The sequence below is a fragment of the Homalodisca vitripennis genome, chromosome 1 (genome assembly GCF_021130785.1).
Source record: "Homalodisca vitripennis isolate AUS2020 chromosome 1, UT_GWSS_2.1, whole genome shotgun sequence".
Lineage (NCBI taxonomy): Eukaryota > Metazoa > Arthropoda > Insecta > Hemiptera > Cicadellidae > Homalodisca > Homalodisca vitripennis.
Window position 1 is genome coordinate 80,768,188 of NC_060207.1, and position 17,495 is coordinate 80,785,682.

The window sequence follows — 17,495 nt, forward strand, 5'->3', positions numbered from 1 at the left end:
AGAAAAACATAAGTTACCGTAACTTCTTCAGATTCGACCAATGTCCAAGTATGAAAGCACACATCTCACCAGAAGATACACTTACCCCGCTGAACTAATTTGGATACATAAACATATGGGCAATCATAACAGGTGTTCATTTATAGGAGCTATGCACCTTTGTTTCTGTAGTGTATTTGGTTTCTAGTGGAGGAGGCACTCAGGAAGATTTATGAATTTTGTGGGGGTGGCAGATTTAAAAGAGAGCGTTTTCCTACCATGCTACAAATACTTTAAGAATTTCCAAAAATTTCACCCAAACATGGAGTATATATTTGAATCCATCTCATCCTACTACTCTACCAATGATATTTATGCTTTCTCGCTGAAAGCATAAAAAATCCTCATAACTTTGTAACAGGTCAAATTACGACATTTGAATATTCGCGGGGAATTGGCAGACTGTGACGTCAATGAATCGGCAGACTGTGACATCAGTGAATCACATGTTGTCGGAATTGAGATTTATTTAATAACGAAGACATTTATTGAACTTTATAAGGGAAAAGATTTGATTAATTAAAATGAAGTAAACATAACCAAAATTCGTGTTTTACAAAAACATTAAATAGAATTACGCAGAAGAGCCAATTGTGGTATGAATGACTTGTAAATTTATGACGTCATAAAGCACATGTTGCTAAAAATTTAAATAAAAAGCTTTGAAAAATTAATAAAAAGAAAATAGAAATACTTAAATTGATTAATTATAGTAAACGTGATAAATTTCGACAATTATAAGAAAGAATTAAATCAAATTTATTCGTGAAGACGCTGATTTGAACGAGAGAAGTGATGAGTGTTGTTTTGAATCAGTATCCGTCGTATTATACGGAGATTCGTTCTTCTACCATCAGACTCGAAGCAAGGAGGTTGTGTTAGTTCTCCTGGGAAAGTAATGATCTGTTCTATAGTATATTGAAATTTAATCAAGGATGGGATATTGTTTAGACTTTTAAAATTATCAAAGCACTGCAAGGTGAGTGAGTTTATAATATTGTTGAGAGTGTGACATTTAATAAACTAATCTCGTGGTCACTTGCTTTGACTTTCTTTAAATATCCCTTTTACAAAAAGTGTGGAGTGATGTTAAATTTTGTAATTATTACTTAATATATTTTGGAACCCTGACATACACACAGACTTGTCTCTGGTGATAACACCAGAGACATTCAAATCTAATAATTTTTGAGTAATACGAGGAAATACAGCTAGCATTGGGCAAGATGGCGACCGATACTATGATGAACAACATGGTATAACAACGTGCCACTGGTGACAAGGCGCGTACAACTACATGGTGAGTGAATAATTCTAAAGAACTGACTTTCAGCAAATTATCGTAACCAACGTGGGAGTGACACATAGCAAATTGGTGTTATAACCTGGGACTCTCATCAAATTTACACTCGCATCAAATTTAACCTACATCAATAGGCGCAGCAACGAGGGGTCCTCATCAAAATTGACATCTCATCAAATTTGGCTTACATAAACTTCATTCGAGGTTATTTCTTATTCCTTAAGTGAACTTCAATAAGAAGCAAAAGCTCTATCACTGACCTCTTTCCATTTTCAATAGTGTACTTGTACATGGACTCTATCTGGTCACAGACAATGTTGAACAGCAACTGGCACAATCGGCTCTGCCATTGGTCGCAGTGACCCATCACGTCTTCCTTCAGAAACTGGGAATTGATCATAAAGAATCTGGCATGTGTCTCAGAGTCCATCTGATTTATTTGCATACCAAACTGCTCATACCTAAGCAGTTACAACAACAAAAAAAGTTTGGTTTCATATTTTTTCAGTAAATAATCAGTACTCATAACTATAATACTACTAACTATTCTTAATGTGGAACATCTAAGGACATGTGATAACACACTTGTAGGAATAACTGTACAATCGAAAAGAAGACTTTTTATTCTAAAATATTTCATCCAAGAACCAATGTTTTCCAGAGCATAGTGTTTTTTTAACATTGTACAGTCTTACAAAGTAAAAATTATATTTATTATTAAAAGAGTATATTTGATTTATTTTCAACAATAATTTAAAAATCCTTTAGTTTTAAAAGTCAGAGGTGGATTAATACAACTGATGACTCTTTCTAAAAATAATTAAGCTTGAGTAACTAAGAAGACTACTCAAGGTATCACTTTCATTTTACACAGCATTCACTGAGAAGGTTTAGACTGTTTGTTTTGTTAACAGATATTTAACGATAACTTATGATTACAGCACTAGGAAAAAGGTTTGGAGTGGAGAAAAAGTGCAGTAATTTAATTAACCATCTGGTGTTTTACATTATGTTGGATATAATACTTGACCAAACTCCATTTTCAAAGTATTTCAAAAAGGAAAGGATACAAATTATTTGTTAACATAACAATTATTGAGGTTATGTAATTATCTAGTGTTGACCAATGCCTAAATCATTTGTTTGGGTACCTCAGATAAACTTATCAAACGTCAAGTTAAGAATACTTTTAACATTATCATTTCAAAATTCTTTACTACAGCTAATACAGGTCAGCTGATTAAAATGTTAGGTTATCATAACTTGTACCACACAGGTACAATGATTAAATATAATTAATTCATTGCATTACTGAGAAAGGAAGAAAATGACAAGCAGATCTAAGAAATAAAAATATAATATTTATTTGCAGATCCAAATCACTATGTGAACCTGATGGGGAATGTATAATACATTTGTTAGTGACACTGAAAAGAAAGGCTTAAAAGGATTAACATTTATCTTTTAACAATAAAAAGTTTTTCAACTTACTTGCCAATATCATTGTTGAAAGCCTCAGCACTGGGATTAGCTTTCTCATAACGGGCCATGAAGAGGTCCCTGTCTGTCTCCCAAATCTCTCGCAGCGGCTCCCATTGCTTCAAGCACTGTCTGAGCTCACCCATCGCTAACTCCACCTCTGCGACAAAAATCATAGCTATGAGATTCATGTCACTTCCAAGTGATTTTGTAAAAATCAATAGAATATTATTACAACTGAATATGCTATGTCTAGATCAAAGTTGTTTTAAAAGTTTTGAATGTCACGTGGTACTGCATAAATGCTAACAAATTTCTATGAAATCAGAGCTATTAAACAGACACCATGGGATATAGCATTTTAACATTTGCTAAAACCTAGTTATTATAATTAAACCTTTCACAAAAAAGATTATATATTTTCAAAAAATTAAACTTTCTAGAATTTTAGTACATATATAAAATCCACCTTAATTTATATTCAGTCCAACCACTGGAATCACCTGTAACGTCAGTTATTCTGAGATAGTCAGTAATTCAGTGACTGAAATTCCTGTTAAAACTTTCATAAGTTAAACTTCTAACACTATAAACTTAAAACCTTTCCAACTCAAAGAGTTAATACCTTTGGGCAAATGGGTTGACTTTTCAAGCTCAAAGTTTAAACTTAGAGAGTTTTAAAAAACAAACTTTTGGGTACCAAGAGATTAAACCTAACCTTTCTCAATGTCAGCTTGCAGCTTGCGGCATTCACTGTCTGCATCAATGATAATGGCATAGGGCACCTTCTTGATCCTCTGGTGGAGGTGGAACTTGTCCATCAGACGAGGGAAGGGCTTCAGACAGACCACCAGCTCCGGTAGGATATTCTTACTCATGGCAAATATCTGCTCAAGTGTTGGGCTGAAGACAATCTGGACATACATATCAGTTCAATGATACCAGACTCCCAAGAGAGTAAGAACAGATATAACAATGTTAATTTGTATTACAGTTTTTCATAAATTAATATGTTAATTTTGTTTTTCCTTTAAAAAATGGAGAGGCCTTTCAATAGCAAGGCCTCACAAAAATAAAAGTGTTAAGTATTGGTTTATGTGTTTAAATGTAATTAAGTTAAAAACTCAGCTTCAACTTAATGCATTACTTAGTGCATAGTCATAGTAATAGTCATAATACTTTATTTACATATTCGTCAAGAACAGTAATTGCGTCAAGTTACACATAGGTTCAAATATCTTAATACAAGATGTAAAATAAAGTAATTGAAATTAATTTGAAATTGAAATTGCTATTTTGTAAGAGCTGATCTGTATTAAGTGAGTCACAGTTGTAACATGCATTTCTCTTTAGTAGACTTTCCTACCACTGCAAAATAAGGAGGGTTGTTGTGACAAAACCTATTTCATTAGTCCTCCCAGGAAAGACATTTGGGTTTAGAGTCTGCAGTTTAGGTATATGAGGGGAAATTTTTGATGGTTTTTTTACCATTTTTGGAGGAAAAATATCTTATCTACTACTAAGCAAAATGAATTTTATAACATTCTATATTCATTTAGAAGTGAAATTACGAAAATACTAGGACTATTAAACCCATTTTAATAATTCTTTAAATGTAAAGAAAATACTTAAATAACCATAAAAATAGTTTAAAATACTAAATTACTAATATTGATTACTTGATATTGCTTACTTTATTTTTAAATCTTAAAATGTGGCCCGTTATCAGCCAAGCTTTGAGGTTACATCAAGTAAGTACTTTTAACATTTATTGCCCACCTACTGATACATAGGAAAAAATATCTCATTTTCTATGAGAGTAAAACCAAACAGAAAACAAATAACATACAAGTTCTTCAATTACAAAACCAATTTCTGGTTGTTTATTACAAAACATATGGAAAACAAGCATTTTTCTAGTTGTGATACAATAAAATCTGAAACAGAATTATAAACTGGACACTTCTTCTGAGCACCACACGTTTATCAGTCCCTAAAAACAGGTTATTGTTGCTATTGAACATTAATTTAATTAAATTTTTAACAACTGCCCCTGTTCCATTATAGACTAACAAAGAAGGCCATGATTGTCAGTTTGAGAATCGATTCAAATTACATCAGTAATTCTGAGCTAGAACACAAATTATTCTACTATAGTTTGTTTAAACACCTCCAAAATATTGTTTTATAGTTGATTACTGACAGAAACTAGTTTTGTTAGAAATCCAGAATTAAAAGTAATATTAACAAAAATAATCAAATAATTTTGTTAATCATCAACAGCTTGATTTTATGATTTGCTTATTTATTTGTGTGATTTGTCCATTGTGTTCACCTTGTTGTTCTTGAGGAAAGTGGCCACCACGATTAGTGGAGTGGGGCCAGCGGTCCCGTCACCCACCAGGTGGTCTAGCAGACTCTGCAGAGAACACTTGACACACAGTCGGAATGCTTCCTCCACCAGCCTGTCCATCTTCTCCACATACAGCAACCAGTGTGTCTTCATCTACGCCAATCAATCACACAACATTAACTCTAAACTAAGCAATATTGTAATATCCAGTCTTAATTAATACTGTGTTTAAATATTCACTTTTCATTCTTGTATAAAACATGTAAGTAAATAACCGGTACTTTGGTATTATCCGGAGGCCACTCTGTGCCTATCTACTATTTGTTTTTCAGGCTAAAAATTTAACGTTAACATTTAAGAGTGCTCAAGTGATCTGAGCTTGAATTTAGGTACTATCTCAAGAGATGTTTTTCTTTTTCCACCAGAAGTGCTGGGCCACCAAAGCCCTCACTGATGGCCAGGGGCATTTCTGATTTAACTATTTTTATAGGGTCATTAACTATTTTTATGCGTTATCTCAGTGTCATGTATACATAAATAATATACCCATATCTTGTAGAGGTCATGGCACATTTAAATTAGTCTTTCTTTTATATTTTTTTTTCTTCCGAGGGAAGGAGGCAGTTGTCTCCACACATGGTCCTAAAAGGACCTTTCCGCCTCCCTTACTTATGTTTGTGTCTTCAAAATCTGACTTTTACAGAAGCCAATTAAATTTGAGGGCTCTTGTTCTGTGATGTCCTTGGGGCTGAGAAGATATGCCCCTAAGACTTTCCCTACTTTTTGATATGGCAGGACAGTTTTGACATATGTGTTCCGCTGATTCTTCTGCTTCTCCGCAGAGTCTGCATTCATCAGTCTGACTAAAACCCACCTTCATAAGATGTTTTCTAAGGGGGCCATGTCCTATCAGCATCCCTACAGTCAATCTAATATCTTCCTTAATTTGTTCTAGGAGAGATGCCCACCCTTTATCATAAGGAAAGATAAACATTTTTTTATCGTCTTAATCCTGAGGCCCTACTCCAGTTAATGGATCTAATCCTCTTTTCCCAATCTTTTATGAGAGTTTCGCTGTAGGAGAAGGTACTCCACAGCCTGCAGCCTGGCTCAGGCCCTACTATAAGGAATTTTGTACCAACTTTGGCGAGGGTATCTGCTTTTTCGTTTCCACGAATGCCCTCGTTGCGCGGCACCCAACTGAGTGTAACTCTGTTCTTCCTTGCCAGTTCCACCAGAACATCAAGTTCTTTTAACTTCCCAATCATTCTCATACTCATTTTTACCTATATCCAACTGCCATAGCATTGCTCATGAGCTTCTCCTGTTAGCATGTGGAATCACGCACCTTAGGTGTAACCACCTCAATTCAACCCATTTGGACACTCATTTCTGAAAAATAAACTTTTGGAGAGCACAATTTCAGTGTTAAACCTACCATAGCCCCTGTTTAGCATCTTTCATCTATTTTACAATGGTATTCTTATAGAACAATACAATTTTATACTATCAAGTAAATCCCATAGAACTGCCACTTAGACCAAATAATAGTTTAACTTACGCCAATGTAAGTTACATTACATGTAGTATGAATATTTTTTTGTTAACAGGACCTTTTTTTTAAAAAAAAAATTGTTTTAACTCGTTCAACTTTTCAAATAATAAACTATGAGTTTTTGTTGCAAAATACCGCAACCGCCAAATTTATAAAGTTCTTTTGCAATGAAATACAGTGGAGTCCCGCTAATCCGAACACGTGTAATCCGAACGTCGGTTAATCCGAACAGGTCCAGGAGGAATTATTTATAACGATAATGAACAGTTATAGGAACTAATTACTTAAAAAATGAAAATGGGTGCATCATTTCGTACATAAACAAAAAAACTTTAATTAAATAGACATACAGTATTTTATTAAGACAAATTGTGTACGGTACAATACATAAATAATGAAGTTAAATACAGTACCAAATTGAAACTTATAGGTTAAGTATGAGTTAAATTACTGTATTAAGAAGTGAAATCAAACAAAAATTGGACGTACAGTACTGATATTATTATTGAGTACAATATTAATTGTTAAAAGACATAAGTTCAGTTATTGTCTTCTGTCGCATTGAAGAGAGTTTATTGGATGACTCACATTGCTTAACAATAGAACTCTCACACTAAATACGGTAAATGTGCTTAGTATTTGCAAACACGTTTATTTGTAAAGAAATACAATGCAACAGTCAGAAAACATGTTTTAATAAACAATGTTGATAATTCTATAACAAAATAGACCCATTCTCAAGTTTAAACCCGTATTTTTTCTGTAATTCTGGCTAATCCGAACAATCACATAATCCGAATAGGGCTCGGTCCCAATTAGGTCGGATTAACGGGACTCTACTGTAAAGAAATACATATTTAATGCTTAAGATAGAATTAGCCTAATACAACATTCAAGATCTTTATTGGTCTTTAAACACATTCAACAGTGCAATAGACTTCATCAAGTTACTAAAATATTCTAAACTGAAACTAAAATTAAACAGTTCAGATTCTACCTACTCAATCCAGCCTACCAGTAAATATATGCAAGCTAATATACAAAAGCTACTTACAGCAGGCATGTTTGTTTCAAAGCCTTCATAAACAACAACCAGATATTTGAAGATCTGATTGTAATACTCAACTAGCTGTTTGGTTGTCGAGTACCTGAAAAATGTTTTATACACCATAATAGATTGTAAATACCTATTTAAAACCTTGTTCACAAATAAAAATGTATCCTAAAACTATTTTATACAAAAACTAACAATAAATGCATTTTGAAACTTTCCTTGTAATTACCTGTAGTCTGCCATAACCTGAACCAGTTCTTTCAACATGAACGGGTCATGTAAAGGAATATCGATCAATGGAGTATCACAAATCTTCTCACACAGTTTCACCACCTCTACATTGCAGTTCTTGTAGTCATCCACAAACTTCTGCAACTGTACAGTTGGGCAAGAATTAAACTCTGAATATGGATGGATTATTCACCCATAAATATGAAATAATCTAGGCCACTGTATACTCCATTTTCTGTTTAACGTTAATTATTGTGTACTGTATGTCTCAAATTGTGTGTATTTTTTTTATGAGATTCAGGGAAATCCTTCAGTAGGATGACATAAATGAGACTCAGTGTAGGCCTAGGTCTAGTTTGAGTATTTTAATCCAGGAACACTCAGAATTGGTATTTGCATATCTTAACATTCAGTAAATTAAAAATAAATTTAATACTCTGGAAGTATTTCTAAATAACAAGCGTGATGTACTACAAATTAATGAACATTGGTGTACTCATGATGAACAGCACACATATACACCTGTAGACTATATTATTAGCTGCTAACCACTGCAGAAATGTGCCCTATAGGGGTGTTGCTATTCTTGTGAGAGACGCTCATCAAAATTCTTTTGTTGTTGTAAACATTGACTCTTTATGCGAACCCAAGCAGTTTGAGGCAGCTGTCATCGTTTTCCCTTCAATTAACTTATTAGTTGCATCTGTTTACCGTACCCCAGATTCCTCTGAAGAAATTTTTACCACAAAAATGGCAAAACTCTTTGACACTTTTGACAACATGGTGAAATATAGTAACTTTAAGGTTTTAATTGCTAGTGACATGAACTTGGATCCAAGAAACAATGCCAATAAAGTTAAAAATTTCTTGAACATGCTTAAGACATATTACTGATTTTATCTTAACCCTCAACCAACCCGTTACTCAGCCTGTTTTGATAACTTTATCTCTAACCTGCAGCTTTCAACCTCTGTTTCTACAATAAAACCGCTTATCTCTCTGACCACAAAATTTTGTTTTTTGATCATTTTATGTCAACCAGGCAGATTTTTCTGGTAACTTTAAAATATCCATATGATCAATAAAATATATTGTAAAAAAGGGTAACTACAGCGTGGTTACGCACACATTCCAGGTGGGTACTGCAATCTGACACGTACACATCAGCCATGTCAGTAATCCATGTCAGCTTGGTAAGTCCAGGCATGATCTTGCGACTGCATAACTTGAGCAGTTCCCGGAAGAGCATGCGTTCTTGGTCTGACAAAGCTGGAATAGAATTGAAGTGTAGATATTCCTGCTGACTTTAAAGTTAGGATTAGAATAATTTAAGTTTTTTAATACACAAAATTTCAAAAAACATTCCTTACAAGGTTGCAATAAAACTAAACAGTAAAACAATGGGGTTGTGACACTTTTATATTGCAGATGCAATTTACTCAAAAGTTACTTTTGATATTTATGCTATGGGTGACCTGGCCAAATTTTATTTAGAGAATACCCTAATTTAGTGTAATTTATTCTTCTGTTTCATTTACATCCATCATTGGAAAATTTGTGTCAAAAACTCTTGAGCGTTGTTGTACTTTTAAAACACACTTTCCAAATATTGACACTATTAATCTTGGGTTAACATCTGTGACTGGAAATAGCTCTTACAGCAAGCTCTATTTTTCAGAATGCAGAGATTTTACAATATCAACAAACTATATTTTATTGTTACATATATTAAAGCTTATAAAATATAGTGGGAGACTAAATAATACTTAGTCACCTAGTTATAAAATTAACAAGTTATATTTGTAAACCAATGCAGAGCACACAAAAATAATAGTTAATTTTCATAGTATTTAATACAAAACTATAAATTACATACCTAGGTTTGAGAATTACCTAAAGACCATAACTGACATAATTGAATCAGTGCTCAATTACCAAACTGAATCAGTTTTGATTCATTTTCCATAGTACTCAGTTATTAATTGTACCAACCACAAAATGGAAAGAACTCCCTTTAAGCAGCAAAAAGATGGCATTTTTATTAATAATTTGAAAAAAAACCCTTGGTTTTATTAACACCACATTTTTTCACTTCATAGTTGAATGGTGTCTTTTGCAAGGTCTTTGTTGTCTTCTCCTCTTATTAAAAGTTCTTATGCCAGTTTGAGTGTTAATGAAAAATTTGCTAAATTTGGTGCTTAACTTAAAAATTTTAAGGTTTCTTGACCTAATTTGTCTAATTTAGTACATAAATTTATTGCAGAACAGTGTGTTGCAAACATAACATCTTATACCACTCTACTAGCAATCATGAGTGTCACATGCCATAAAACAAAGACTTAAAAATAATCTGTCTAGTTTTACAACAAGATTCTTTTGGAAGTATCGACAAAAACAACTAACCCAGAGAAGATAAACCAACTAGCTTTTGGGAAAAGATGCGAAGAAGTCCCAGCAATTCCTGAATTAAACAGAAAACCCCAAGTAAAGTTTCCAGAAGTCATTGTTGGTGAGAGCCTCTCCTGGTCACAACATATTGACAATTTCCTTCCTAAACTTAACTTTTCACTTTGTGTGATAAAGCAAATAAAATCAATAAGCAATACAACTACTGCAAAAGTAGCTTATCACTCTCTGTTTGAAACACACCTTAGATATGGACTAGTCATATGGGGAAGAATCTCAGCAAGTATTATCCACAATTAGTTTCAAAACTGGGCTATAAGAGCCTTATCAGGGCTTGGCTTCAGGGAAAGTTGTAGAGAAGCATTTATAAGTCTGAAGATCATGACTGTAATGACCTATACATAAAAAAGTTCTAATGTATGTGATTGGACAATCTTTGACACAAGTTAGAGATCTTCATGACTACAACACCCGATATAGCACAGGATACCATCTCCCAGCTCACCACCTCTCTCAATATGAGAAGAAACCCTCTTACATTGGCATGAAGCTGTGTAATCTACTGTCAGATGAAATAAGACATCTATCCGGAAGAAAATTGAAGAATGCCCTTACTGACTGACTAATCAGCAATCCATTCTAATCAGTGGCTGAGTTCCATGAAAGAAGACGATGAACCACTACTTGAATATACTTAATGTATTTGTATCAAGATTTAATATTTGAATGCTTGGTTTGTATTTAATAAAAACAAACACACATCAGACTTCAGGTCCACATGTGAAAAGTGTCTTCCGATAAACCAATAATTTATTATTTTCAATATTGAGAGGTAGAGTTTCACACCAAATTTCAACCCTCTAGATAGACTTATTCAAAAGTTATGTTAAAATGGAAATACACACAAAAATCAGGTGTTATCATCAAATGATGGGTGAGGCTATCCAAAATGCTCAACCTCAAACATGGGCTCACAAACTTCAATATTGTTTTCAAAATTTTAAAACTACCTGATATTATCCTATTATAATCCATCATGACTGCTTCCACATTTCTGAAGAGCAGCATCAGCTGAGGATACTTCTCCATGACCATGTCTATATGAGCTGGAACTCGAAAGTCCATGTGTTGCCACAGTTTGGCCTCTTGGCATGTTTTTAACAGTTTCCTGCAAGTGTAATCCATAACATTAGATTTAGATGTCATGCTAAATATTGAATGAGCCTGCATTTTACATTAAAACCATAATTTCAAAATCTGTTTCCTTTAAGATGTAAATAGTACAGTAGTATAATAATAAAAAATTATAAATTCAAAAGTTTATAATTACAATTTTATTTTAGAACAGAAAACAAAATATTCAATAAAGTACAGTATTTAAAATTTAGATCTTGGCTTACAACAAAAGGAAAATACAGCACAATGCTGTTCTCTGTCACTTTACTTTAACGCTATCCATGGGTGGTTAGTGCTATGAGAATGACAAAAATTACATAAATACAATAAATCAATGTATATCTTTATTAGAAATATACTTTTATGAGAAGCTTTTCATAAAACATAATAAAGGGCTCTACTCCTTTAAATAGTTAAAATGATTGAAACCTGTCAATATTGACTTCCAGCAGACCAGGACGCTTGGTGGACCAGGTCAGCAATGGTCGCATGAATCGACGCGAGATATCAGGTGACGTGAAGCCCATCCAGCGTCGGTGGTGTCCCATCACTGTATCCCTCAGTGTGGCCATCAGCTTCTTGTATTGGCTGCGCACATCTTCCTCTATTGGGCAATACATCAGCCACTGCGCCTCGTTCACTGTCTGAAAGAAACCGTGAGCACATCTTGGAATAAGTAAAGCGTGGTTCTCAGATAAACAGAATAATGCCATTTACACATAATAATAAATGAAAATAAAGTGCACTGAAAATGTATAAGTGAATTGAAAGTTTTTCTCTAAAAGTTTCAAAACTATAAAATGGTTCAAGAGGGTTCTAAATTTGGCTAAGAAGATATACTTTTCAACCACACATAGTAATAAACAAACACTGTATCCATTGATGGATTTGTTTAACCATAAATAAACCTGTTGCATATCTTTATTGTCATGAATTCTGTCTTTTATGAATGAAAACTGCTTTTTTAACTGCTATTCCATTTTAAAAAATCAGGGTGTTAAAAAAAATCTATTAAAAACTGAAAATAGTTAAAGTTTAATAATACATTTTAAAGATATTTTTAAGTATGTACAGTAATTGATGTCATTTTTTAATAGATTTGATGCTCCAATTTGAAATGGGACTGCAATCTCAAACAAATCGTAATTTTGTTTTAATAGCATTGATGACAGTAAACCCTTAAATTCAGGAGAAAAAGCATGTATATAAAGTTTTTAGAAATCTAATAACCTTATAAAAATTAGTACCATATTATCACAAAATATTTTATTATCTAATGCTGACACATCTTCGTAACAGATTGGTATCAGGTTTTTCTATCACTATGACCTTCCAACATAAAAATGTCATGTTCATGACCAATTGGCATGTAATGTTTACTAAGCATATGGAATTTCCATACAGGTTTCAAGTAAAATTTTTATGTGTAAACATTGTTTTATATTCCACTTTTTATTCCCATTAACAATTGTTTGTTAGTCACAAACTTAGTTAGACCACATTATTGTAAGTGATTCTAATGCATTAAAAATAATTCTTAAATGATAAAACAATGAATTAAATATTATTTTACATAGTAAATTAAGAGCCAAATATTTATGTTAACCCTTTTACAATGAATGTGTGTATTGTATGGATATCAGTATTTTTTTCAATAACCACCAACATATATGTAGAGTGATCGCTCAGATTTCGATGTAGATTTATTTATATATTGGGTTAAATTGTAATAAAAGCTTTTACATTAAGCACAATTATATCAGAATGTTTGGAGTGAAAAATAATTACCATTTGTTGGCCTATAATTATGTATTTAGCATTCTGTAACCACGAATTTCAGTAATAGACAGCTGAATATTTATATGTATTTAATTTACTTACATATATTCACTAATAAGAATTTACCCTCATGAGTGTCTTGAGACGATTTCTCTTTAGGATGGCCATGAGAGCTCGGCCTGCGTACCTTGGCAGCCCCATAGGGTGCTGCCTCTTATCCTCCACCAGTTCCCTGCGAGTCTCCTGGATCTCTGTTGCGAACAGTTTAAACACCTGCAAAATGCAAGTCTGCTAAACCCTGGAGTTGGCATATGCACTCCTTTTTAGTGCAAAAAAACTTAACCATTTTGTTTTTTTTAATGTGTAAAGATAAAAGATGATTGTGTCTAGAGAATCTGCAGCAGTTCCAGCTTGTTGAGCGGGAAGGATGAGGCCCAATGGATCGGTGGTCTTTATAACACAGCCTGCTCTCTGCATAATCCTGAAGTAAAGGTTAAAACAAGTGGATTTTACAGGGTAATTAAGTAACAGATTTCATACTCCTTGGGTAAAAACAAGAAAATTTGTATCATGTCATCTGATAACTTCTTAGTTAATGCTGAAGAAAACAGATAACATTACAGATAAAGTTAGTTCCTAATTGAAATGTATTATACAATGTAATTAAACAAAATTAAATTAAAGGGAAAAACCATAGTATAAACATTTGCTAAATTCAATGTTGGTAAATTAAAAGAGTTTAGCCAAAGGAAATAAAAATATGAACAAGATAATGAACTATTAATAAGAAAATTAGAATCTTACCTACTGAGTAAACAGTAATTCTATTTATTAGAGAACTTTAGTGAATAAAGTTACCAAGCATTGTCTCTGGCATTTATTTTTAGTTAGTGTTATTCAATTTCAGCAACTTAATAACGTTTACTATGACAGTTAAGTAGGTTTTCTCTCCTTTGGGTACCATAAACACAAGAATCAAAATAATTGAAAAGCACATAATTTGGTAAGGAAAGGAGTTGACCCTTCCCTGATGATATCTAAATCATGACGTCTATTAAAAACGTTCTGAGGGGAAAATTCAGAGAAAAATAAGCAATGATGGATAAAACATCTGATAGGGATAATCATCAATGGCTGAGAAAAGCTAAGGATTTACTATTTAACTATCACCAAAACAGGTTGATAATATTAATATATTTAACAGAAAAAACTAGAATTAACAGAATTTTTAGGATACTATAAACGAGCATAAAAAAAGTTTTGGTTCAAGGAATGATGGTGTCTAGAAATCCTATTGAGAAGGGCAGGAGACATCAGTTGATCTAAAACAAAGGACTGACAGATTTGAAAAAGGGCTGAAACCCTAACCTGTCTTAGAATTACAAGAAACACGAAAAAAATAAAACAAGAAAAATTACTTAGGTACCATCAACTGTGACCAAAAGATGAAGTTTCTAGAATAAGGAGTGTTATTAAAAGTGTGCTATTAAATAATTTGTACTAAAACTATCAGTAGCTGGGATATCTCTTGTAAAACAAGAATAAGATAGCACAATAAACTTTTTTATTCTTGCTGCATTTTATCCCTCCTTCTCCCTTCAATTAATCCAAATTTAATTTAATCCCATTCTACAACTTTTAAAACTTTGATATACAATGGATCCCACTTATAACGCCTCCCACATACAACTTTTCTCACATATAATCTTTATCTATACATTCACCAAATAAAATCAGCCTATTTTAGTGCAAAAAAAGCCCGCTTATAAAGTTTCCAGTTTGTAACGTTTTTCCGCTTATACAGGGCCTGTTTCCATACATTTTGACAAATTATAATGTTTCTGTCCTGCCAATCACTGTTTTCAACTCTGCGTGGTATCTACACTTGACGTACAAGGCTGCAGTGGTGGTGTCGCCGCCCAAGTCACCAGAGAGAGGGACGTGTCGGAGGCATTGGAGAAGTCAGTGTCAAATGAGTTCTGACCTTTGTTGGTGTCGCGTTATGAGCTGCAATCATGTTGTGAGCTGCAGTTGTGTCACGAGCTGATACCAATAATTTTTTTTAAATCCTCTCCATTTTCCCTTTGCTTTCATTAGAGCCTAGACAGAAAAAATATACAGAAACGGGAACCCAATGATTTTGGAGGGAAGAAAATTCTGTTTCAGTTGAAGTTTCCTGCGTTGTGTGAAAATTACAATGCAATCTTTTTATTGCATTATTTCAATAATGTTTTAATTGGAACCAATGATCTGATCCCGAGTCACTAAAACAGTTCAGACATTCTTCAAAATACAACAACGTATACATTTAATGCATGCTACTGCTTTTGATTGATTATATGGACATGACAAAAAGCTGAGCTATCCAATATTGTCATAATCTCATTAATATTGTTCAATCTGTATTTTATTTCATACCTTAATTGTTCTTTTCTCAAATTCAGAGGCCAAATCTTTGCGTTTCGAATACTGATACATGTTTTGAAGGACATCAATGCCCTCGGTGACATTGTTGATAGTCACAAATACTTCTGCTAGCAGGTTCTCTACCATCACCTCCAGTTCTTTCATTTCCCGTCGAAATCTGTACACAAGCAAATAAACAGATTAATTTGAAATAAGAAAGTGGATTATCCTTTATTATGTAAAAATACTGTTTTTTTTATGACTTCATGAGGTAAGGAGTAAAGGGATGCATAAAGGATTGAGGGGTATTTCTTCCATGGAGGAAGGCAATGTGTGCCATTCAGGTTTATCATATCTGTTGCTACCCAGATGTAAATACCTTGTACTACTCAGATAACTAACATTAAAATGTATAAACTAGTTAATAGTCGTAATTACTCAAGGGTTTTCAACATTTCTATAACATACAATCTAACATGATGATTTATTAAAATTACCTCCTAGATTCTATTCTTTACCTATAGAATCAATCGAGTTTATAAATTTTACATAATACATTTGGGAATTTTATTTGTTGAGCATAAGTATTTCAAGTGTATATTTAGAAAACTAAAACCCCAAAAGCAATCATTGAAGAACACCTTAATTGTAAACAAACAGAATACAATAAAAGACGCTGCAACAAATTTTATAATGGGCCAGCCAGAAAAAAATAGCAGGTGTATTTACAATGGACTGAATTGAGTAAACATGCCAATTGTTACTATACAAAATCCCTTGAAAATGTGGATAATGCATAACTATATGTCAAAATATATCTTGTCAATACAGTTCACAACACTGGAGAGAGTAAATCAAATGAAATTGAACTCAAATTAATACTAAAACATTTCAGTATAAATATTTCAATTACTTCTCAATTTAACATAAAACATTTGTGGTATAAATCATTAGAAAATTTAATAAAATAATTTTTATTAATGAAATTCACTGATATCATGACCATTAAAGTTTGGTTATAATAACAAAGAACAAAATAACTTATTGTGAGTTTTCAAAATTGTTTAGAGATCGCTTTAGAAAGAAGTAATTAATTGCAGTTAAAATGGAAAATGTTCGATACTCACTGTAAGATACTTTCATACCAGGTGGATGAGTTCACATCAAAAATCATGTCTTGGTCATTCTCAATTTTCTTCAAACTGGTCTTGAACCTTGATTCAATTGAATCACAAACTGATTCAAACTCAGCTGCTCGAGCAAGGGCAAACGATGGTTTGTCAATCACAATGGTCTCGTCCATTCTAGAAAACACAATAGGAAGTACAACTAAATGATGCAAGGGTTTCTTACTCCACATCTAGGAGGGGGAGCTATGAAAATGAATAGGAGGGTATTGAGGCCATTCTTACAGAGATTACAGAGTCCCATGCTAAGCTTTCACTGCACTAGTTATATTGTTATTGCCGTTTTTGCTGGCCCATCTGTAGAATTATACTGAAATTTTGCAATTTGAAATTCCTCCTCAGGGTAATCAAAAGTCTGCATTTTATTTTCTGAACCTTTTCAGGCAAAAATAGGTAATTTGGGGAATATTTATAAGTAAATGGGACCTGTTTTTTGACATATTATAATATATTTTAGAGGTAATGTTTCAATAACAATTCACAATACCCAATGCAAAATTTTCAAATGTTAACTCACCCTTGCCATT

The 17,495-nt window shown here is 33.0% G+C and overlaps 1 protein-coding gene across 1 annotated transcript in view; it reads right to left on the minus strand.

Annotated features, from left to right (window-relative positions):
- LOC124367727 (dynein axonemal heavy chain 2) overlaps window positions 1-17,495 on the minus strand; it is a 184,276-nt gene that overhangs the window by 141,670 nt on the left and 25,111 nt on the right. Inside the window, exons 12-23 of the mRNA XM_046824842.1 lie at window positions 16,909-17,085; window positions 15,794-15,959; window positions 13,502-13,648; window positions 12,026-12,240; window positions 11,431-11,588; window positions 9,126-9,283; window positions 8,013-8,158; window positions 7,784-7,877; window positions 5,157-5,327; window positions 3,540-3,735; window positions 2,834-2,981; window positions 1,603-1,803 (exon numbers count right to left, since the gene is read on the minus strand). Coding sequence (XP_046680798.1) covers window positions 1,603-1,803; window positions 2,834-2,981; window positions 3,540-3,735; window positions 5,157-5,327; window positions 7,784-7,877; window positions 8,013-8,158; window positions 9,126-9,283; window positions 11,431-11,588; window positions 12,026-12,240; window positions 13,502-13,648; window positions 15,794-15,959; window positions 16,909-17,085 — 1,977 coding nt within the window. The remainder of the gene's footprint in view (window positions 1-1,602; window positions 1,804-2,833; window positions 2,982-3,539; window positions 3,736-5,156; window positions 5,328-7,783; window positions 7,878-8,012; window positions 8,159-9,125; window positions 9,284-11,430; window positions 11,589-12,025; window positions 12,241-13,501; window positions 13,649-15,793; window positions 15,960-16,908; window positions 17,086-17,495) is intronic.